General features: G+C 39.3%; 2 protein-coding genes across 4 annotated transcripts; both read left to right on the top strand.

Moving 5' to 3' along the window:
* The first annotated feature begins 46 nt into the window (after positions 1–46).
* LOC5520547 (anoctamin-4) lies at positions 47–14,025 on the top strand. 3 transcript variants are annotated; one of them, XM_048720388.1, is made up of 7 exons: positions 47–165; positions 4,635–5,054; positions 6,750–8,257; positions 9,313–9,446; positions 10,158–10,401; positions 11,356–11,505; positions 13,145–14,025. In XM_048720388.1, the coding sequence occupies exons 2-7, from the start codon at positions 4,794–4,796 to the stop codon at positions 13,452–13,454; spliced, it is 2,607 nt and encodes an 868-aa protein (XP_048576345.1). In that variant the 5' UTR covers positions 47–165; positions 4,635–4,793; the 3' UTR covers positions 13,455–14,025. The 3 variants fall into 3 exon arrangements, with proteins under 3 accessions (XP_048576345.1, XP_048576346.1, XP_032221425.2); XM_048720389.1 differs by lacking the exon at positions 47–165 and adding an exon at positions 1,054–1,135; XM_032365534.2 differs by lacking the exon at positions 47–165 and adding an exon at positions 3,157–3,421.
* A 5,393-nt stretch (positions 14,026–19,418) lies between these two features.
* On the top strand, positions 19,419–25,064 carry LOC5520657 (polycomb group protein Pc). The gene is made up of 5 exons (XM_001640321.3): positions 19,419–19,601; positions 19,671–19,714; positions 19,793–19,858; positions 19,983–20,058; positions 20,237–25,064. Exons 1-5 carry the CDS (start codon positions 19,491–19,493, stop codon positions 21,302–21,304), a joined length of 1,365 nt encoding a protein of 454 aa, XP_001640371.2. The 5' UTR covers positions 19,419–19,490; the 3' UTR covers positions 21,305–25,064.
* Positions 25,065–25,580: the final 516 nt, after the last annotated feature.

Here is a 25,580-nt window from a genome sequence, read left to right as displayed (position 1 = left end):
TTCCAATGATGGTGTCCCTGTGGTGAACTAAATTTATTCTGGTTTCGGAGTTTGCTTGTCACTGTCAGCGAAATCCATCCATCTCGGCGTGGTTATCTTGTGGTGTCTTCTCTGGGGCCGTGAGTGTAAAACACTTCCGAGGTTTCACTTTTTAAGCATACTCAGGTATGTCAGCATATTTTTCTTTTTTGGTTTCGCTGTCATGAAATTTGCATGTGTCAAATTCGAATTCGATGGTTGCTCTGTCGTGTTCATTACAACAATGCAAATATCAGCTTACGACTTCACATAAGATATAACTATTTACGGAAGAAAAGTGCCTGAATAGATTTATACAGTATGTTCTCTAGTGTCGGGCTATATTTTTGTAGCCATTCCTATTTATAATTATTTCGGAAAAAGTCACCCAATATATCAGCATAATTTGTATCTTTGTTAATGTTTCCATTTATATTTTGTTTCAGCTTAATGATTTTTTTTTTGTATAAAGGACATTGCAAGTTTTAGAATTTGCGTGTTAATGGCTCGGGTATTTTCCTTATCATTGTTAATATCTTTAAAGCCTGAAAGAGTATAAATTCATGTTATTATCACATGTTGTTTGTCAAAGTACGGAAACTATTTTGAGTAATAGTAACTAAATATTTTTTTTGTAAAGTATGTTTATTGAAACCATTAAGTATGTCATGTAGAGAAAAACATATACCCTCTTTAGTAAACAAAAAGTAATGATATAAAGGTAAAAATAACATCTAGAAATCACAAGATTAATTTTAGGATTTTTTTTCACTTTGTAGGTTTTTTTGCTGAATCAATTTATTTCTGGTTCACGACAAATTTGAGATAACCCAGGCCCGTAGGCAGGGTTTTGAGCGGAGGCTTCGTTTAGCCATAAAGTGGAAAATTTTCTCTTAGGTAGCTAGTCCTACCCTGTAGTGGTGGTCAATTTTCCTTAATTAGAGCACACCTTCCAGTCGAGTGGAGGGGGGGGGGGGGGGTTCTCCCAAACCCCCCAAACCCCCCAGGCCACGGGCCTGCACCCTAAGGAATGGCACTTGGACAAATTTCCCACAAAATTTTGCACCTGGGATGTCGGACATACAGTACATATCAGACTTTTTATGGAGAGATTTAGGTGAGTTCTACTGTAGTTATCTATAACAAAACAACAGCCACATAATACACCACCTCCTTCAACCATTCTGAAATTCTTGTTATATAGCAACCCCCTCCAACCTGCCGAACAAAATCAATAATTTGCCCCTCATCTCAACCAAAGTATCAGAAGCCAAAACCTGAAAAACAAAGAAAATAAAAATAAACATATGTCTGCTTTGCTTTTAACTTCTTGAAACCTTGATAATTGAAAAATAGGGCATGATTCCTAATTTACTCAAATGGAATCCGTACTAAATGTCACCTTGGATATAATTATAAATTTAACCATTGACTCTATTATCTGCTGGATCTTTTTTAGTACCAGAATAATTTATTCATAGAACGTCTCCTTGACCTGCTGTAGGGGTGTGATCTTCTGCCCCACTGGGACTTCTTGGCATTCCGATTCTCCAAACTATTAGAAATACAGTGGAACCACTATTAACAGCTATTAAGCAGACAACCTCCTAATAAGCGAACACCATCTAAAGTCCTGATTTTTTTGCCACTTAAACTCAGTAAATGATACCTCCATTTAGCGAACACTTCTGTTAACTGGGAGCGGAAACATTTTCACAGTTCTGTCTTCAACGATCTCTCTGTATTCTTTAACTTTATTCAGCGGACACCGTTGTTACATATTACGAGACTTTTTTTTATTATATCTTGCCATGGAAATCCATAACGACATAAACCACTAAGGATATACATTGCCTAGAAACTTTATTTTACAGAATAATGAATCTAAGTAAGCAAACAAGCTGTGTTATGCCAATCAAAGTTATTGCGATGCTATACAATTTACAGAATTTTACAAAATCGTTATTGAAGACACATCGAGAACAATAAAATTGTCAATGAATCTGACTCGATTGTAGGCACAAAGGAGATGACACTCACATTAGCAGAAGCTACATAATATGGCGAACATCTACAATAATTTGACCAAGATAAAGGGCACGAGGAGCTGTCTCTTCTTTATTGCTGGCGCAAATGACATTCTATAAACTAGGGTAATAGGGATCGCAGTCTTTACTGCTATAAAGACCGGTTATATTGGAATAAATTGGAATAAATTTTACTAATTGTAGTAAGCTATATATGTCTAGATATTAACTCACCTTTATCCGAGGAAAAACATTCTTAATTTCATTTTTTGTTTTTTATTGATTCACTTAGTGTTTTAAGGATTAGTAAAAAACGACTTTGATTGGATCGCACCATGTTTCGGAAATTGGTTAAGATGATCTGTCTTCAACTTTTCATTAAGTTGGGTAAACTTACAGGAGTCTTCTGTCTGTACACTTTTCTTTTAATAAAAAAAACATTGACTTTTGTTATTATCAACGTTCCACGTGGACAGCCCATAGTTATCAACTCACCCACATTAGGTGGGTGTCACAAGATTTTGGACCTCAGCACAAGCCTAATTTTTGTTAGAATGTTCATACATTCTCTGTATTTAACCGCATTGGCTCTCATATTCACTGAATTTCACCCGATTTTACAAGATATCTGTCCAAGTTGACAGCTATGGATATCTGTCTTCGACTATCCATTAAGTTGGTAAACTTACAGGAGTCTTCTGTCTGTAAACTTCTTTTAATAAGGAAACATTGACTATTACTAGTAGCATTTTAACGTTCCACGTAGAAACATTGACTATTACTAGTAGCATTTTAACGTTCCACGTAGAAACATTGACTATTAGTAGTAGCATTAACGTTCCACGTAGGACAATACACACTCTAGTAGGAGGTCCTTAGCTCTGCTGGGTTGGCAATCTGATTACCTATGCTAATGCAAGTCAGCGAACACCGTAACCATGCTACTTGACTTACGTTTAGGAATTTTGATTAAAAATTGAAATTTTTTTTTCTCCAAAGCCTTCCTGACCTACTTATCTTTCCCACCTGTTCCCTTAGTTTCATGGCAAAGAACATTCGCTTTGTATCATTTAATTCAATTCAAGGCTTTCCTTTAAATTGTTTACATTTTCAAGTATTGACCAACCACTGCACACTTCACACGTGGTCTGTACTCGTTAATAAAATCAACCGCTTCTTTTACTATAAGTAGAGCTACACGGTGTTTAAAAAATTCGTGCCTATCTATGTATGAAGGAACAACGCACTTTTAAATGTTACAAGAAATACAGAATTGTTACCATATATGGTACAAAGAGTGCCTAAGGACCTGGCGGATTCCCAATATCCTGCGAGCTCGCCCTTTTTATCACGTGTATACCTTGTTAGAAGTAAAGGTAAAGTCCTGGGGCCAGCTTCTAAAAAAAAAAAACAGGTTAGCGCTAACACCAAGGATAAATACAGCCATCCTGACATTTGATTGGATAAAAAGGGCATTCGTCCCTGGGTTAGCGTTAACCCGGCCCAGATCAACATCATTCCTCCTGTTTCTTGCACTAACGAAAGCAAGCCTTATTACACTACCTACTGACTTCTTCTATTTGTGTACTTCGTGTACATCACCTTTGTTTGTTTCAGTTTATATGCGCAAAATGCTTTGTAGTTTTGTACATTGCCATCGCGTCTCGAGCAATACGAAAAATTGCGCAAAGAGTATACGGAGACCCTTTTTATGCGCTCTTAAGGTAGTGAAAGTCAGTAAAAAAAGTGTTCACTCTCAAATTTGTTTAAAAAAGTCGACCTCCATTAATTGGAAACCTTTATTTAACGGACACTTTTCACGGTTCCGAGGGTGTCCGTTATATAGAGGTTCAACCGTTATCTGATAATTGGTCACATACCAAGAAATCGTGAGGGGTCCACAAATATGACTGGTAAATAACATATCTTTAGCACAATCTAACTGATGATATTATCAGATGTTTTAATTATTTTACCACACTAAATTCTACGTTTTTGATTTTTCAATGTTGCTATTTTGATATTTGCTTGTGATACCGTTTTTGCTAATCCTCTTTTATAGATTTTAGGACTTAGTACTGGAATAGATATATGATGATCACATCAGCACACCAAATTCCGTCGATAGTCTAGATGTTTTTTATTCATCTTTTATTTCCTTGTACTCAAAAGTCAATAAGTTTTTTCCAACATAAAAAGAAAAGGACTAGCTAAGAGAAAATTATAATTTATTAATTATAAAAAGAAAATCTTATTACCTGTAAAGATTGTAGCGATGACCTTATTTTTTTTAATGTGTCTCGCGCAAAAAGCAAAGCCTTCCTAACTACCTTTTGGTATTCAAGTTTTAGGGGGGGGGGGGGGGGGCTTTAGCAGGAAATGAAAAAAAAAAAAAAACAAAGCCAGTATCATTAAATATTTATCTAACATCCCGGGAATTATAACAAACAACAGGTTGTTGCATTACCACCGTGGCAAACATTAACGCTATAGTTTGGAAAATGTGTCGCCAAGCGAAATCAAATTTACTATCCATGTGAAAGCAATTCTACGAGAAAAAAAATGCAAAACGGTGTTTTCTTTTCTCAGGAGAATCCAGCGGTGATTGTGCCTCTAAGTGATGCATGTGAGGGAAGCTGTGAAGATTTTGCCAAGAAAGTAAAGCGCAATAGAAGTTTTGTACGAGCGGTAACAGTTGTCCCGAAGAATATCGAAGATTCCAGAGTCCTCGACACTAAAACAACAAACATGGCGGACGAAATAGAGTTACTCGAAAAAGGAGAAAATATCGCGAGAAATGGCAACTCAAATCCACCGAGACCAGGAGATAGTAACCTCATAAGCGAAGGAAAAATAGTGGACTTTGTGATGGTTTACGAGGAAACTAAAGGAAAAGACGAGGAAGAAATAAGAGATGAAGAAGAAAAGGCGGAAATGCGACGGAATTTTGAAGAACACTTGATAAAAGAAGGCTTACTGCTTCAGCACACTGATTCTGATTTGAACGAGGTGAGCATATTTTTGTTGTGATTTGTAAATAATTTAATTTGTTTATGTTTTGACATGGACGTCAGCTCTTCAAAATTTTCTAAGGCTCCAGAATTTGGGAAAACCTCTCGGATCTCCTCTGTCGAGCAAAATAACACGAGACCATGTGTTACTACCCCGAAATCTCACATTGATTCGACAAAACTTCGGTTCGTTAAAACGAACCAAATAGTGAAGGGGGGAATAAAGCTTAGCCGAATGTCAGGGTTTCTTATGACAGCTGTCAGAAGAATAATTAACTTTGCGGGTTTAAACTGGAAAATATTTAAATTATCTGTACCCTGGGTACCAGAGGCTCCGAGCTTCGCGGCGACAACGATTTGAGCGACCATTGATACCCAGGGTAAATTAACTGTAGCATTTCACCGAAATGAAACATTTCTTAATGAGCCTGAGAATGAATTTAAAGACTGCCTGAGTTACTGTTATTTTTTTGCTATTGGACTACATTCCAGTTTCGAGTTTGATATCGGGCAGTGCTTTTTACCCGAGAATGCGGCCCAAGTGCGATTATGCCTTCACGTTCAAGGCCTGATTTTACGTCCCGCTCCTGCCGTGCCAAATATAATTGTATAACTCAGACGTCGCACTAAATGAATCGCGCTTAACCGTTGCGAGTAGTCAAAGCTAAGTTTATGTGGAGTTTCACTGCTGCACAACATCAAAATAAATATGGTATTCGAAAATTCATATCAAAAGTTTAGCCGTGCTGGAGTGCTGTGCCGAATCGGGTCTAACGATCGCATGGTTCACTTTGAGACCGCCATCTCTGAAGCTGTGTGATGAAGCCAAATAGCCATGCTTGGAGATTCAGTGTTTTACCGGCTGCTCTACACTTCCTACAAGAATTCCTTCCGGCGCGATTCTCACGACAGAACAAAGGAAGCGCCCGACTTTATAGGCGGCCAGACTGTCTATTTGTGTAGACCAAAAAACACACACATTCGGCACAATGCTTTTGCCATGGGCCGATTCCTGGAAAGCAGGTTAGCGCTAACCAAGCAAAAATACGGGTAACTCGACATACGATTGGATAAAAGGGACATTCATCCCTGGGTTAGCGTTAATCTGCTTTCTTAGAAGCCGGCCCAGAAAAAACTGACGTATCCGTTTCCCATCCTCGGGAACCCAACGACGCCAGAGAACGAGGACGAACGATCCCGTCCCCTCCGCCGCCTCGTTCTCGCGCCTCCCACTGACCTCGACGCCCTGGGTTCCCGAGGATGTCGTTAAGCGCCGTGCCGATTATATCCACAGGTAGCCCAGGCTCTATCAATTAGTAATTTGAACCGACCTGCTCATTGAAGTTGTTACTTTATGCAAGTATTCTTCCGCTAAAGCGGCCCCAAATTAATTATTACAAATTAATTGGATTAAATTTATAACATTTTTATGGAAGAATACTAGCATAAAGTAAAAAGTCCATATGTTGTCTCTATTTACGGTCAATGAGGCTTTCGGTTCCAATTACTCATTGACAGAGCTTGGGCTACCTGTGGTATATCGTGGCGTGCAGAACTTATTTGATCCAGATGTTGAACTGTTTGCCCAAATCTAAATAATTAAGTTTGGCATGACATGATCGACGTATCAATCGGGTCTAACATTCTTAGCTTATTTTATTTTCTAGAGTTATTTATCTCTTTTTATTCCTAGGAGGTCAACAAAGTCTTTGTTCTCATCCACGCGCCTTGGGACGTCCTGACGAGGTTTGCAGAGAAGATGCTGCTTCGTTTTCCACTACGTGAGGCGAGCCCACCTCCAGCGGCACAGGGATTCGATAAAATCCCGGAACTCATTTCTAATTGGTCGAAGATTTTCGACCCACCTTCGTGTGGCATCACAAAGGAGAAGCGCTTCGTACACGGATTATTCTCTCGCGACAAAAAAGACTCATTTCTCATATCCGACAAGGATAAGTTCTTTTCGGATCTTGATCGGAGTCGAATCGTTGCTCGGATTCTAAGATTGTGCCGGTTTTCATCGGAGCCAGACGATTTTGGAATCGACCGTTTGCTTCATCGAGGAGTCTACGGGGCTGCGTATCCGCTTCACGAAGGATTATCGACCTCGTACCCTACCGACTCTTCGGCAAATCATCGGGAGTATTTACAGTACTCGTGGGCGTCGTTCCGCCAATGGTATCGCTTCCAGCCGCTGAATGAAATCAAGAGTTACTTTGGAACGCGCGTCGGGTTCTACTTTGCGTGGTTAGGGACTTACAACCTGATGCTCGTTATTGCTGCTTTGGTTGGCTTGTTTTGTTTTATAGGCGGTCTAGCGAGTATCGAAAGCTTTGTTCCTGCGAAAGAAATCTGCGATAAGGCAAACGAGAAACTATTTTACATGTGTCCTCTCTGCGACGTCGACTGCAGTTACTGGTCGCTTCACACGAGCTGCAGATACTCCAAGATCACACACTTATTCGACCACGAGGGGACAGTCTTCTTCGCTGCCTTCATGGCCTTGTGGTCCTCGCTCTTCTTGGAGGTCTGGAAACGCCAGCAGACCAGCCTCGCCTTCGAGTGGGACATGCTTGACTTCGACGAGGAATTGGAGCCTGCGAGACCACAATTTGTGGAAGCGGTGAAAGAGCGCCGACCCAATCCAATCACTGGTATCTTGGAGCCTTTTGTCCCCTACGCGAAGCAATTGATCAAACAGACGTGTGCATTTGTGGTCGTTCTCCTGATGATCCTGCTTGTTATTGCTGCAGTCGTAGGGGTCATCGTCTACAGAGCTGCAATGTCTGCCGCGTTACACTCGTACCCTCGCGAGGATGTCCGCCGAGGCGCGCGAGTCATTACCTCAATAACTGCGTCCACTATCAACTTGGTCGCAATAACCATTCTAAGCTATGTGTACAACTATATCGCGGTCTTTCTCACCAACTGGGAAAACCCGCGCACTAGGACGCAGTACACGGACGCACTGACCTTCAAGATGTTTTTGTTTCAGTCCGTCAATATGTACTCGTCGTTGTTTTATATCGCGTTCTTTAAGAGTGCCATGATCGTTGGCGTGCCCGGAAGGTACACTCGGATAGGGGGAGGCCGGCTTGAGGGGTGTGACCCTTCGGGATGTCTGATCGAGTTGTGCATTCAGCTGGCTATTATTCTTGGAGGGAAGCAGGCCATTTCACTCATCATAAAGATTGTATTACCGTAAGTACTTACACCTATTTCAAATAAGGTTGCACTCGAGAACCCTTGTGTCGTAATCCGAAGTGTTTCGTTGACGCGACCCGCAGTATTACGTTGACGTGACCCACATCGTTTTTAGTTGACGTGACCCGCAGTGTTTCGTTGACGTGACCCACAGTGTTTCGTTGAAGTGACCCGCAGTGTTTCGTTGACATGACCTACAGTGTTTCGTTGACGTGACCCACAGTGTTTCGTTGGCATGACCTACAGTGTTTCGTTGACGTGACCCACAGTGTTTCGTTGAAGTGACCCGCAGTGTTTCCTTGACGTGACCCACAGTGTTTCGTTGACGTGACCCACAGTGTTTCGTTGACGTGACCCACAGTGTTTCGTTGAAGTGACCCACAGTGTTTCGTTGACGTGACCCACAGTGTTTCGTTGACGTGACCCACTGTTTCTTGTGGACGTGACCCGCAGTATTTCGTTGACGTGACCCCCAGTGTTTCGTTGACGTGACCTGCAGGTTTTCGTCGATAAGGTATAAATGGCTGAATTCTGGTATATTAAAGGTATTTTAAACCTGAATATGTTTTACTTTCTCTCTTGTTTTTATTTATTTGATGTTCATAAGGCACTGCATAATTTTTATCATAAATGATTAAAACTCGCCATACAGTAACTATCTATTCTTCTGCTCGTCATAGAAATCATCATGATCTTTACCACCATCCTCTCATCATCATCCTCATTGTTATCCTTATCAACGTCGTCGTCATCAGCATCGTCGTCGTCATCGTCATCAGCATCACCGGAATTAATAATGCCACTATCTTTCCACTGCCACCACCATAAACATTAATTTGTTTTTAATCATCTTGATCGCGGTTAGATTAGAATCGTCATCATAATCATTGTAATCATCACTAGTAAAACACATCTACGTAAAGCTACCTCATTCATCATAAGCTTTACCATTAATCGCTATCATCTTCATTACCATGTTAATTATCACCAATATGTCTATATATCAAACCTTTTTATTCTTTCAATTCTTTAATGCTTTCATTTTGCCTTAGATGTTTATGGCGGTGGTGGAATCGCAGATCTCAACGAAATCTTCTGGAAACAGGGGAACTGGATCGCTGGGAGTTGGACTACCTCCTTAACCCGGAACCAGACTTTAGGATGTTCTATGAGTACCACGATATGGGTACGTCACAGCAGAAGTTGTTAGTCCCTGCATGCCTGTCTGTCCGGTCTTTCTGTCTGTTCGTCTGTCCGCATTTCTGTCTAACTTATGCTTATATCAATAAGAAGTCCTTTATACAGTCATCCCCCGGTTAAACTCACCAACACTTAATGACTTGACGAGCGGGTGCCCAATATTACTGATCTCGGTAATTATGGCAACCGTATTACTGGTCTCGGTAACCATGGCAACCATGTCACCGCCCCACCCTGGGCTCCCGTCACACTGTTACTCAGTAGAATACTATACAAGAAACAATATAACTAACTGGAATGGGAGGGGAAAAACACAGATCGCTGCTCGGTTGAAAAGGCAGTTGAACTAGATCTCAACGTAGGCATGGCCATTTGATCTCTTGAACGCCGCACCGTGTTATGTGTCTAAACCTGTCTAAGTGCGGCGAGCGTTTAGCCTCTTTTTACTGACACTCTACTAAGCGGACATCTCTACTTATAGACAACCTCCCTCCCTTAAACTGTAATCATCGTAAAAGAAAGTAACCAATGACGGATTAAGCATTTCTCGAAGGGTCGCACCATTCCGATGGAGGAGGGGGGCAATATATTAAACATATTAGGGGGGGGGGATCCATGGGTTTAAGCTCCCCGAGGGGGGGAGATAAGTTATATGCTTTTGCCAATAGCTTTTTATTCATCGTCTAACCTATTGCAGTTCTCCAGTTTGGCTTCGTAACCATGTTTGTAGCCGCGTTTCCGCTGGCCCCATTGTTTGCATTACTCAACAACATCCTGGAACTTCGAATCGACGCCATCAACTTTGTGGTGACTACCCGCAGGCCCGTAGCAGAGCGGGCTCGTAATATCGGTTCCTGGCTGGGTATATTACAGACGTTAAGCAGATTCGCAATTCTTGTCAACTCATTCGTCATTGCTTTCACGTCTGAGTTTATCCCACGGTAAGTTATAGGATAATGTTATTATTTTGTTTTCAGGCTTATACGTTTTGATTTTATCCCATTACCAACTCAACCGGCCTGTATCGGCTTTGGGAAGTACCCACAACCAAAAAAATGCATAAATGCAAAATGTTCACAACGAGATGAATCAGTCTATCATGAATCAGGTATCAGTCTAAGGGATAAGTGGTCTTGAAGATTTGCATCTATATAAGGTGATAGCAACTACTAAGTAATTTTCAGCCAAATAATAGCTCAGGTTCTTTGACAAATTTCAAAATGCTTTTATTTTGATCATCCAAGTAAGTCCATGGCCTCAAAACACAATGTTTTCACTCCGTGAAGGCTTTGAAACCATCTTGCTGCCATGACATAAAACATTGCAAAGCATTCTTGGAGAAACATGGAAAAATTCGCCCGGGAGGGCCAGTCAGCACGCCTCTCCCAACAGTCAGTTTGTCTTCTCATCCCAAAGCGAAACAAATCAATTCCAGGTCATACAGACCCAGTATAGCAGTGTAAACACTATTTTAAAAATTGTTTTATCATCCGGGACAAAGCCAAACAAAATAAAATCCCAATAAATCCACCTTTGCTTGCAATTATCCATAAGCACGGCACTCAATTGTGCCCCAATAGACTTAATGATGTCCTAAGGTACTCTCCCAATATGCTAATAGCTGTATTTGTTATGAAAAATACAAGCACCTATCAATTTGTGCTTGCATTATCACAGCGACGAGGATTGCCACCTCCTCAGTGACAATTCCTTCCCTGACATGTGTCATGTAATTTTTCTATACGCAGTTCTGGCATCACGTGATACAAGACAGTTCCCTATCTGTGTCACGTGACATTTCCTTTTAGGCTGGTTGTATACCGTAGCGTACTGCCCAGACGGGTCACGTGAAACAGTTTCTTATATCTGTCACGTGACATTAAATTTCCTTCTAGGCTGGTGTATACCGTAGCGTACAGCCCAGACGGGTCACTGAATGGATACGTCAACAACAGTTTGTCGTCCTTCAACGTGCGTGATTTTGAGAGGCAGTCCTTACCGCAGGATCCATTCCAGAATTTACCATATAACAACACGTACTGCAGGTAAGTCACGAAATCGCGGCCGTTACATCCATATAACAACAGTACGGTGCAGTTGAGTCACGCAATCAAAGGCGTTTCATTCATGTAACAACACGTACTGCAGGTGAGTCACGCAATCAAAGACGTTAAATGCGTATGACAACACTTATTGCTGGTGAGTCACGCAATCAAAGACGTTACATGCGTATGACAACACTTATTGCAGGTGAGTCACGCAATCAAAGACGTTACATGCGTATGACAACACTTATTGCAGGTGAGTCACGCAATAAAAGGCGTTACATCCATAAATCACGCAATCAAAGGCGTTACGTCCATATAACAACACGTATGTACTGCAGGTAATCACGCAATCAAAGACGTTAAATGCGTATGACAAAACTTATTTCAGGTGAGTCACGCAATAAAAGGCGTTTCATCTATAAATCACGCAATCAAAGGCGTTTCATTCATGTTCAACACGTACTGCAGATGAGTCACGAAATCAAAGACGTTACATCTATATGACCACACGTACTGCAGGTGAGTTACGCAATCACGGGCGTTACATCCATGTAACAACAGTACGGTTCAGGTGAGTCACGCAATCAAATGTGTTACACCCATATAACGACACGTACTGCAGTTGAGTCACGCAATCAAAGGCGTTACATCCATATGACAACACGTACTGCAGTTGAGTCACGCAATCTACATCTATATTACAACACGTGATGCAGTTGATTCACGCAATCAAAGGCGTTACATCCATATGACAACACGTACTGCAGGTGAGTCACGCAATCAAAGACATTACATGGGTCAGTACGCAGCTCTTAAAAACTGCAATTTGATTGGGCAAATGAACAATATCTGCACCTTGACACAAAGAACGAGAAGAATAGAGACAAAAGAACTCCTTTGTAGAACAAAGATAATAGGAGACAAAGCAGCTACGTACACACTCCATTACATCCATATGACAACACGTACTGCAGTTGAGTCACGCAATCAAAGGCGTTACATCCATATGACAACACGTACTGCAGTTGAATCACGCAATCAAAGGCGTTGCATCCATATGACAACACGTACTACAGGTAAGTCACGCAATCGAAGGCCTTACATTCCTATGGCAACACGTACTGCAGTTGAGTCACGCAATCAAAGGCGTTGCATCCATATGACAACAAGTTCTACAGGTAAGTCACGCAATCGAAGGCCTTACATTCCTATGGCAACACGTACTGCAGTTGAGTCACGCAATCAAAGGCGTTACATTCATATGACAACAAGTACTACAGGTAAGTCACGCAATCGAAGGCCTTACATTCCTCTGGCAACACGTACTGCAGGTGAGTCACGCAATCAAAGTCGTTACATCCACATCCATACGACAAACCGTAGTCACGCTAGCCTGCGAAGGCAGTTCATGGCCAAGTTCCTAGAAAGGTTAACGCTAACCCAGGGATGAATGCCCTTTTTTATCCATTCAAATGTCGAGATAGCCGTATTTATCCCTGGGTTGGCGCTAACCTGCTTTCTAGGAACCGGCCCCAGGTTACCACGAGGAGGAATCGAAAGACAGTACAACCACAGGAAACCCATGAACACCTTTAAATTTTGCTTGGTAAGACGAACACTCGTTTGTCCCGTTCAGGTACAAAGAGTATTTCGAGTCCACGAGCCCATACATGTACAGCCGACAGTTCTATTACGTCCTGGCGGCCCGCCTCGCTTTCGTGATTATCTTCCAGTACCTAGTCATCTTTACGGTCTTCCTGATAAACTGGCTGGTCCCGGATGTACCGTACTCGCTGGAAATCCGCATGAAACACGAAAAGTACATAGCGCAGAAGATGTTGCATAGGGAGCGGGACGAAGGGGGGGAGGGGTCGCAGAACTCTGTCTATATGTCGTGTGAGAATGTCGCAAGAAACAGGAAACCAGAAAACAAGAATAGCGTCTAGTTTTGAAAAACTTTACCTATTTGTCGCGTGAGAATGTGAAGAGAAACAGGAAACCAGAAAACAAGGATAGCGTCTAGTTTTGCAAAAGTTTGTCACGTGAGATTGTGGAAAGAAACAGGAAACCAGAAAACAAGGATAGCGTCTAGCTTTGCAAAACATTGCCTATTTGTCGTGTGAGAATGTGGAGAGAAACAGGAAAACAGAACACAGGGATGATAGCATATAGTTTTGCAAAACTTTGCCCATTTGTCGTATGAGAATGTCGAGAGAAATAGGAAACCAGATAAATTGGATAGCGTCTAGTTTTGCAAAACTTAGCCTATTTGTCGGGTGAGAATGTCCTGAGAAACAGGAAACCAATAATCAAGGATATGGTCTAGTTTTGCAAAACTTTGGCTTTTGGCAAAGTAGCGTCTAGGTTTTACAAGAAATCTATGTCTATATGTCGTATCTCGAAGGTATTAAACATCATTGACACAGCGTGAACAACGAAAGCGTTTATACAGCGAAAATTTGCAAAACATCATACAATGGTCTTGAGCTCAAGGAATATTAAATTATGTTGATAAAATGTGTGGTTAATTACTCGTAATAATTTTTAAAAGCAAGCTAGAATCGATCAAACATACAAGCGCAACACAAGTTACAGTCGATCAAACACAAGCGCAGCACAAGTGAAAATCGGCCAAACACGAGCCGAAGAGATGGATTCTTTAAGTGACTCGGTATTTAGCGGAAGCTTAAGATGGCGGCGTGATTAGCCTTCTTTAAGCCGGCTTGTGATAGACGAAGGAAGCGAAAACGGGAAAGAAAACGGAGACAAGCCAAACCGCTCGTGTGAAATCACTGCGAAGGAAGAAAGCCGCACTGTCCCTTCCCTCTTTGCTTCCTTTTTCCGCTCGTGCCTATACTTCGCACCGATTTTCACACACCGATTTTCACCATTTGATATCTGATGGGTAAGCTAGAAGTGTTTTCCTGCTCGATATTTATTTCGCGATCAGTTTGCTACATATATTTTTCTCTCTGGAATTTCGCTTTGCCATTTAGCTATTGTTTGTTCGTTCGATTTTTTTGTGAAGAGAGATTAACTAGCTTGCTCGAATTTTTGTGAGACGACACCGACTCTTGTCAGATATCAAATGTTCACTATTTTAGTTCCCTGATGAAAAAAGGATCTTCAAACAGGATGCACTGGCGGAAATTTGTGTTATTTTTTTTTGTCAATAGGATTTTCCCACTGACGTATTTACATATCAGCCCGTACCACGCAAACCAGCCCACTCAATATAAATCGAAATAACTATTCAAAAGGATGCTACCATAATGATTTTCCTGAAGTGTGGGTGGGTGTTAGATGATTGAGTGATTAAAATTAGTTTTGGCGTGTGTTAATACCGAAGATACCGTGGGCGAGCAAATCAATACCTGGTACGTAGTGACGTAACTGCAAGAATCTTATCTTCTGTAAGATTCCCTGAGCGTAAATAGGTTTTCAATCCTAAATTAAAGGCGCCAGCAGGCAATTTTTCAGGGGCTGAAATGGAAGTTCAAAGACCGTCTATTACTAAAGTGTTGTTACGCCTTTACTTGCTCTACTCACGGTACACTTTTTTATAAGAACCCTGAGATTTGTTTCTTTTAATTGATTATTTGTGTAATTATCTCTCCAATACATTATTGGGTATTACTTTTTCTAAAATCTGAGTTCTAAAAACATATTTAAAAACATTTCCAATCTTATAATTTTTCAAAAATAAGAACGGCTCAGCCTCATCTGGAAATTAGACGTTAATATAAAAAAAAATATTGTATTCATTGAGCGATTGTTCTTGCACTTTGGATTTCGCTTGGAGACATTTGCTTTTGTGCTTAAGGTAAAATTCAACTTTCTAATCTTTTTTAATAGCATTTAACACCACATGCAATTCGAGGTTCAGACCGGAGGACTCTAACGCAGCTATTATTGCGATAGAAACTACAATGCTGGACAAAACTGTTGTCGCCTTTTTTGATTTTTCACTGCATAGGGGGTTCAATGTTACCCACTCCTGTGCGCTTCTCCCCCTCCCCCCCCAGTACAATGTTGTTCAATTCGGGCTGTCTTTCTCAGCATTTGAGTACGGTTACATCCAACATTGAAAGAGGGGAAGGGGCCGGGTTTCAATGTAAATTGTCTTGGGAAAAAGCTAGTCGACTAACGATAGATATCGAAAAATCCGCCTTTTTTAGGGACGCGACAACTAGTTTTGTCCAGCATTGTACGTCAGGCCTACTTTATGGTCTAAACGGCAGTAATTTATCATTGTGTGGCAAGCTTTTAGATCCGCATTGTCCGCATCCGATTAGGTAGGCCACAAGGCTGGCTCGTTTCTCGAAACACCCGATAATTCTCGGGCCCGAGACGTTTTATTCTTAAAATTTGAAAAGCTGGCTAATTCCTATAAAATTTATGGTATCTAAATGTGTTGAAATATCGTCAAACATCGTATTTTACCACAAAGATTATTGTGAAGGATGATCCTCTTTATAGATTTTCTCAAACTTCTCGGGCCCGAAATTCACATGGGACCTCTCACTCATCCGCAACATTTCGGTTAACTTTTTGTCTTCAGCAAAACTTCGAAAATAGCCCTCTTTGAGCATAATCATTTCGAATACGAACCAAGAGGAAGTTCAAACTGTTCTAAAACATGAAAGCGGTTTTCAAAAAGGAAAACATGCGAAATTTTTAGCAAAAATGCAAAATAAAGTTTGCGGGCCCGAGAATTCTCGAGTGTTTCAAGAAACGGGCGCCAGGGACGCTCCCGTCCTGTAATACGGGACTTGCGCTAAGAGATCACGTGACTGTTTGGGTGGCAAACTAGCGCGCGCTCAGGCTTTTAGCGGGAAAATAACAGCAACAAAAAGCAACTTATTTAGCACTTACCAAAATGCCAGAAATTTTTTCTGTCAGAAAGAGTTTAGTCTCGTTTAAAGATTTTATTGTTTCGTCGTGCTCTCGTGTGACGGGCGTAGTAATTTCTGATTTTTTTTGTTTGATTACTTTGTTTCTAATCTGCCACCCAGAAAGGTCACGTGATCTCTTAGCGCAAGTCCCCTATTAGAATACAGAATACAGGCAAATAAAATTATAATAATAACCACAACAATAACAATAATAACAACAACAACAACAACAATAATAATAATAATAATAATAATAATAATAATAATAATAATAATAATAATAATGATAATGATAATGATAATGATAATGATAATAATGATAATGATAATGATAATGATAATGATAATGATAATGATAATGATAATGATAATGATAATGATAATGATAATGATAATGATAATGATAATGATAATGATAATAATAATAATAATAGGTATAGTGATAGTGATAGTGATAGTGATAGTGATAGTGATAGTGATAGTGATAGTGATAGTGATAGTCATCATAATAATGACGATGATGATGACAATGGCGATGATGATGGTGATGATGATGATGACGCTAAAGATGTCGATAATAATAATAGAGTCAAAAACAAAGGAAATGTTGGCAAACTACTTAACCGCACCTCCTAGCATGGTGTATACAACAGTGCCGGCTAAGATGGACCCGCGTCTTGTAAGCAAATACTGGCGCTTTGCACGGTGCTTAAGGCTTTGTGTTTTTCATCTGTATGCGACAGACAAACCATACTAGATATATTTAGGCACTGCCTAAAGCGGATCCCCAAACTTATTGTTCTTATCTATAAAGTACAACAATTGTGGTTTAGATATCCAAGAGCTGTTTACAATTTCTGAAACTACCACAAGTGTGATACATAGATAGCTTATTTAAAAAATATTGCATTGCGCAATTTACATTGAGTAAAATTTAACAAAAAAATGTTATTATTTTCATATAATACAGATAAAAACACTAAGTTAAAAATAATTCTAATGATACGCTTTACAAAATATAATCGCGCTTAAATAGATTCTCTAAATTCAAAACACTATTCAGGCCATTGGAAAAATGTTTTAAGTTTAATAGATAAAGTATTACCAGAAGATACAATCTTTATTCTTACGTTTATTATGCGAATAATATTTTCGCATCACCCAACCCCAAGTTTACGAAATTGCTTGTTTTTCAAAAATACCAAAATGTTAGGTTTGAGCAATCCTTGAGATTTCAAAACTATTAAATTGTAGTTGTTTAATTGAAGTATCCTATGAAGAACAAAAAGTGAAAAGCCTTGTTAATATTTATCTTTCATCCATGAGTTATAAACATTTCAAAAGCGATCACAACAACACAAGCTTCTGATATTGTTTTTGGGGTTCTTCTTAGAAGTCATACGGGAGGGGGGGGGGGGGGGGGGGGGGAGGCGGTCATCCTTTTTTCAAGATCGCGTTTTTTCTCTAGATAAAAAAAGTGCTGTTTTACAACTTAAAAGGAGTGAAAATTTCCTCAAAACCATAACAGAACAAGCTTTCAATGATAAGATATCTTTGCAGGTTATACTGACAGTTTTCGTTATTTCCTTTCTAATAAACAACACCCAGACTAGTTATCAAATTAAAGTATATTTTGCAACACGTTTAGGTTTAGGCCAGGCGCTTATTCGATGGATGCCTTATTAATTATTTTCCTCTTAAACTTGTTAAACGAGGTGTTTATTCATTGGAGGCAATTATTCACGATTTTTCTCTTACATAAGCGAGGCGTTATGGTGATTCGCCAAATAGGCACCAACTGTATATAAAAAGACACCTTACGACTACAAGGTAAGGAGTTTAATAAACTGCAAAATTACATGATATGTAATAGATTTCCCATTTTCGCTTGAGTACTATAGCCATGACTGTTCTAAGCACATTAAGATCACATACATAATTGAAAAAAGATAAAGAAATAAAATGCAAACCTTGAATGAATTAGCGTTTGCTAAAGCATATATTAACGTTAAGACTAGGTTATACAAGCACGTAAAGAAATGCAAGATAAGCCAAAAAAACTTCAACATTACATTAGCAGATTTGCCTTTATATGGATATAAATAGAGGCATGACAAGCCTTAACACGTGGATATCACATCTTGGTAAAATGCAAGCTAAGCAAAATCAGCTAACATGAGTCATGACGCAGTAAATTAGTCGAGTTAATTGATATTTACAAAAGATAAAGTTAACTTTTTCTGCTTAAAAATATTTGTTGTTTTTTTTAAACAGAATTCTATGAGGTCAATTATGAAAAAATGCATTTTGCTATTTCAATTTCAAAAATGTTCTAAATATCCCGCGGTTAGTTCCTCTTCCCGTACAAAGATAGTTGTCGAATCACTAAAGTAAAGTGATTTTACTTATTACGTGATACGCGAACTGTTAATCAAAACACTTTATTCTTTATTCTATTCTATTTATTCCTCTCGTTAAATGTCTTTAAAAAATACGTAATGCTGACGTATTTAACCATGGCATGGGAAAAATAATTGTAAAAGATAGAAGTGTATTTAACATACCATACCCCCAACACGTGTGTGGCAACACAGTACCAAAATTCACTTTGAAAAGAAAAGAAACGTTGTGTAAATTTTTGTCTATTTTATAGCAATTTTCCAAATTATGAATATTTTTCAAAAAATCTAAGATCATTTGTACAGTTTCTTCGAGGTTACAATAATGGTACGCAACGGGAAAATAATGCAGATTGCTAATGGAAACTTCGAGAAAACACAAAAAGAAAAATAGTGGTGGTATTCTACGTTATGTAAGCTATAAAAATTATAGTACACATTTATATATAACACAGTTAATAAAGACGTATTCTTTAAAAAAAATCAGAATAATTTAGACAGCAAAGCCCCTACAAACAGAGTTTTGGTCATAAGAAGCCCACTCTTACTCTTTCGGGTGACGGATTTCAAGAGCGCCCACAAGCAGTGACGTCATAACCTTTTGTTTTGGTTAGTATTATAGGATGGCTGACTGAATGAAAATACGAAATCCCCTCAGGTCAAGCAATATTGAATTTCTCATACAGTCATGGACGTTACAAGCACAGAAGTAGCGGCAGAAGCGAAAGAAAACGAGCCAATTCCTCCAGCAGAAGGAATCTTTGCTGCGGAGTGTATTCTCAAGAAAAGAACCCGAAAGGTACAAATACATAAGCTAATTCGCGAACTGTTTACGGGCTTCGCACTAAAACTTCACATATGATTTCAGGGACAAATTGAATATTTAGTCAAATGGCGCGGATGGTCGGCGAAGTGAGTATAAATTCTTACTGAAATTTATGAAGAATAATTCCTCAGAGTTCCATTTTAAACTGTCTTTATTTTTATTAGATATAACACATGGGAACCGGCGGAAAATATATTGGATGGTAGACTGTTACTCGCGTTTGAAAACAGGTAATCAATTTCGAGATGTCGTCATAATCTGATGTTTTTCTATGTAGAAACTCTTTTGAATTTCAACCCTATCTCGCTTTGTCATTCGTAATGTTTTTAATGCAGCTCTATGTTGTATTTCTAGTCGTAGAAGGCGAGGTAAGAAACCGCGATGGCAACGTGGAATAAGCGAGACTGCGAAGAAAACGAAGTCAGATTCGGTAAGTGAAGTTGTTATATCACGGTGGTGAACTGACCTGATATGAATAATGCTATTGGGTTTATTAAACATCCCTTTATCAAAATTCTGTAGGGAGATTAAGTATTTTGTCATTTATAAATAATTTGGAGAAGTGACGTGAGATTGTGGTGTTTTGATCAGCTGGTTTTGATTTCTAGGGAACCAGCTATAATATTCGCTCGGATCCGGGTCTGGAATGGGGGTTCGAGGGAGCGCGCAGGTCCGGCCGACCGATGCGGGAAAGCGAGAGCAGCGATTCCAGCTATAATTCTGACTTGACAATCACTGATGGAAATATTACATCGAGTGCAAGCTCCTATTCCTCCATATCACCAGAGCCAACGGTCCCAGACCAAGAATTTACACATTCAAACCCAACCGTTCACTCAGCCGTGAAACAGAGCCATATAGCCACTTTAAGTACACCGGTATCTTGTGCAGAAACGCAAACACAGCAGCCAAAACCAGAGAAAAGCAAACCGACTCCGCATAACATAAGAGAGATTTTAAAAACACCTTCACCGGACCCGCCGAAACAGTTATTTAACCTTTCTGGATCATCGCCTTCAGATAATTTTCTAAAAATCAATTCGCCAAAGCGCGCAAGCGACTTCCAGTTTGTTCCTGTTAAAAGCCCTGGGGGGAGGGAGACGGGGCTTAGAGGGACGGGAAGTCAATCAGGAGTGGATATAGCAAATAAACACGAAACTGCAAAAATACCCACTGATTCCGCATTGGTCTACAAGGACTTTCAGTTCCGACACCATAAGGAAGAGAAAGATCATCATCGAAAAGTGTCGGTTACTGGTGGGCGCACCTCAACTGAGACAAATGTCCTGGACAAAAAAGACAGTGAGTTAAAACCTAACAGAGAACTTTCAAACGGTGACAAGCGGTATAAAATTCCTCGGCTTAGCTCAAGCACGGCGGAAACTACACGGGTCTCCGAAATCAAAAGCATCCCAAGTTTCAAAGTTACCAAGAGTCCCGAACCCGCTCAAAAAAACGGCACCACAACCGGTGTCTTCGAATCCGCGCGAATTCCCAGCGCGGGCGAGTCAGCAACAACGATTTTACCACCCGAGACGCGGGATTTTCGCTTCTGGCACAAACCCCTTATTGATCAAATCGTAATCACGGACGTTACGGCCAACTTTGTCACTGTTACCGTCAAGGAGTGTTGTACCGACAAAGGATTCTTTCGAGAGCGGCAAACAGGGGTTTGACAGAGTTGAGCGATTTTAATTCAGCGCTTGGGAGATCATATTGATAGATCTGTCGGATTTCGAGTGCAATGCGCTCTTTGAGTTTCTTGTAGTTACGAAACAAACATGCACAGATCGCAGTTACGTGAAATAATCCACGTAAGTTGCTTAGTGAATCTCGGTACATATCTAGTGCATATCCTTACTTGATGAAAAACGAGATAATTGAGAATCACGCAAATGAAAAACTAAAAATGCCCTTAATTCTTGATAGCATCTAGGAAATCCTGTTTATACAGGGAACTTCTCAATGATCTTAAGTTGCTATTGTTTTCTTGAGCGCAATGTTGGCATTTCTGAGTTCTTGATTTTAAACACTGAATGATGATGCAACTACTTTACACAACGAGAAAAATCTTTGAAGCCCTGAGAAAGCGATTGATCCATTTTAAATGAAGACCAATTCAGATTGCTATTGAATTCTAACGACAAACTAAAACTGGTATATCCTTAAAGTGAAAATCTAAATGGAGCGTTCTAACCTTTGAGACGTGATCATCTATCAGATAAATATCAAAATACTCCACAACATTGACTTATCTGGAACGGGTTGCCTGTCAAGGGAGAGCTTTTTTAAAATTGGCCGTTGATCGATCAACGCCACTTGAATGGGAAACAAAGAGAGCAGAGCAACGCCTCAAATACACGCGTCGAATCTTGTAGTTGTGACAACTACCAAGAGAATCAGCGTAGAAGGAACGAGAGTCGTAGACGGGTTAAGTTATTGGTATAACAAGTTTGCTATTTCGCTGATTAATATATGTTGTATACAGTGTAAGTGTATATTATATAGAAAAAATAGTGGGGGGGAAATGATGGTACATGCGGAAAACTAGGATATGTGTGCGCAGGCGCCTACCCAGGCCTCGCGCGTACCCCTCGGCCGATTTATGATTGAAGGATTAATGATGTTATTTTCGAAGGATCAAAATTAATATATGGTAAAATCCACATTTAAACAATAATTAATAGAACTATGTTTTAGGGGATTGTATTATATAGAAGTTATCGCCGAAAACGTTACATAACAATGTCTTCGTTGTAGACTACAGTCTGCTTTTTAAGACGGCCCACAATTTACGAGAATGTTACGTCGGCAAAACGGCAAATGCGTACAAAGTAAGCCGCCTGGAAAAACAAAGTTTTTATCGTTTCACTTAACAGTTGTAGAGTAAGGAGAATTTCACCACCGACCAGTATTTTGCGACAGGATTATCATCGAAAATCTCATAATCCAATCACTTTGGAGAACATTTTAGGGTGTCGACTGTTTGTGATGTCGTTTTAGTAGATTAAAATTCTTTAAGTGCACTGATTAGCAAATGCGACTGAAAACAAAAACGCCAAAAATCTGAAGCTCTTCAAGCAGGGTCAATGACAACAAAATTGAAATTAAAAAATCACCGATGAAATCTGCTAGACAAAAAAAAAACAGAAATAAGCGTTCCTTTTCATTTTTTCCGAGATTTTAGAACTCCTCGCTCGAAAAGATCGTATATTATACATTTAACATGAATTTTACCAACAGTCTTGTCCACATTTCAAGTCTTATCTTGAATTCTTGGTTATCGGGTTTTCACCGCCTTATCTGCGATTAAAGAAATTCAATTGATTACGGAAATAGTGACCCGCTGTTATTAGCTATTTTTGTGGTGATTAAGCAAAGATGCCTTTGTTTTGGCGTTTAAACGCGCCATTAAAACTGTTTTATTCCAATTTATGTTATTTTAATAGTTATGAGTATTTTTTATAGATAAATTTAAATCTGTTTGCTGTAAATGTTATTTCATATGTATTTATCAAACATTCAATTAACATCACTGAAAGTGACAATAACAACAAGAAGATTAACATTTTTGTCCTAAAAATACCTAAAATACACACACTAGTACTTTTTACCCCGCCTTCGTCATTTTGCTTGGTAACAACAATTCATCTACTTCAGACTAGTCTTAAGCCTGGGTAGAAGTAGTTATGCTAACAGTTTTGTGCGAGATTGTTAAATCCGCGTAAAAAAGCGGCTCAAACCAAAGTGCTTTCGTTTTCCAATGATCTCAAGGAATTGTGGTGCAATTATTTACCAGGCATTGCCTGTATAACTGTATCAACCGATGCGAATTTCCCAATAGTCAAATCCGAGATTTCTTAATCCGCAGGAAAAATGCTGACTGTTTGACTGCAGAGTAAAACAAAATGCAAAATTCATTCGTTTCTTTTATCTTATTTTCTTGCCGGGCTGTAAGATTGAATGAGCCAAAGGACGCGTTGATCACACATTTTGAAGTAAAATTCGTCCCATCTCAAAAAGAGTTGAATGGCATCAAAGGCCTAGGTTCGACGCCGTTTTCTTCATGTACCGTTCCAAATGCGAATACATGCATTGTTTTATCTCCATTTGTAGGCGGCGTTTAAACTAGGCCTAACCAAATTTGAAGTTTTTTTATTTTGTCGGGGCGGAAGGAAAGTCGTCATCGGAGCAACCTCTGCTCTATTTATCCTGAAGCCCGTGTATCCAGTGATGGCAAATCGCGAAAGAAATCTCGCTTTTATTTTTCACGTTTTGTTTTTCAAACCGAAAGTTAAGCGTCAGTTGCTATTTCAGTATTAGTATTCTTGGAGTTTGGAAACACACAAAATGAGTTTATTTATAAAGATAACTCACAAGATTGTTAAAACATATCACGACCTTTATATAAATATGAATCAGTCCGTGTTTTTTTAGGAATTTTGGTTAACAGATATATTTATGGCTAATAATATTATGTAAAGTGGGGGTAAAGTTGTAGTTTAGTAATTTTATAAAGTAAAAAAAAATAATAGAAATTATTAAGGCTGGGTAAAAGGACTAACAACAAAAACGCTGAACGTTGTTTCCACCCGAAAAAAAAACAATTGTAGTAGTTTCTTTAGGGAATCTTCAACCTAGTTGTATTATAGAATGATAAGTGAGATCCAGTATCATACAATCTATGTCATAGAGGTATTGTTGAGTATGGTTAGATATGATAAATGTCGCCCTGATCAAACGGAGATGAGAGTTGATGAGAGTTCCAATCTTACTAGCTTTCACAGCGTTACAATCAAACGGTATCTGAGATTGTTTACCTTTTTATCCAAGATTCAGTGCAGTCAATTATTTCACTTCCGGATTCGTCACTGTTATTACACGTTAAATTTTCGTAAAAACTGCTGACAACTCTTGTCAACTCTCATTGTCGACTTTGAACATGCTCATAAAGTGAATGAGAGTGCACGGTCAAACAGACATGAGAGACGAGAGAACTCTCGTCGATTCTCATCTCCGTTGGATGAACGAACTATAAAATTAACGTTTTTAGTCCTGAACTTATAGTGCCCTTTTACACGTTGTAAATCAAATTTTCGAAGTTTTTATGATTGACCATGTTTATTGTAAGAAAACTTATCCATTAAAAAAAATCAAACTGTTAAAAAAAGTCGCACGCTTTCCGCCACATGGAAAATCCAAGCTTTACTCTGTAAAAGGGTTTTAAAAGTTCTTTAATGGAGCATCTTTGCAAGTCTTTTGATCTCGCAAAAAATGGAGAAGTGAAGAAATACTTTTGTACTTCATTCTTTGCCAGATCACTTCTGCAATCTAAAATGAACGTCTCGTCTGTAGACGTCTGAGTATTTATGACAGAGAAACACACGACAAAATGTGAGAAAAACATCCCTTGTAATCCACAACAACACTGAAAAATTGCTTCCCAAGCTTCCGACTTTTCAACGTTTGAAAATTGATTTTATACGCATTTCACCAGAATGGCGGGAAAACGTGGACAGCAAATATTTTAAAAAAGCGCGGGAAAATTCGCGCGCCCCGACATTTTGTCGTGCTGTTATTATTATTGAGAGATTTCGTGTAAAAAAACTGAGTCGTGTATAGTGTTTTATTATTATATCAAGTGCTTCACTTGGACATTGTAGGCCGGTAATGGCCACTGGAAAAAGACGCCTGTTTGTAGAGGTATTTTAGTTTACATTCGTAATAAAACAAAACATTAAAAAAACATGACTTCTTGTGTGATTGCTTGTAAATCTATCTGTAGATTATTCTTTTATTAGGGGCCGTATACTTGCTGCACGTTATGATTCATTCCTACATTTCGATTGGTCACCCTTAGATCCACCATTTTGATTGGTCAGTTTGTTGGTCATCCTCTGACTTCTGAAACTTTATTGGTCACCCTATAGCTCATGCAAACTGATTGGTTAC

This window comes from Nematostella vectensis, chromosome 12, assembly GCF_932526225.1.
Source record: "Nematostella vectensis chromosome 12, jaNemVect1.1, whole genome shotgun sequence".
In the NCBI taxonomy this organism is placed as follows: Eukaryota; Metazoa; Cnidaria; class Anthozoa; order Actiniaria; family Edwardsiidae; genus Nematostella; species Nematostella vectensis.
This window is presented reverse-complemented; position numbering and strand designations above follow the sequence as displayed.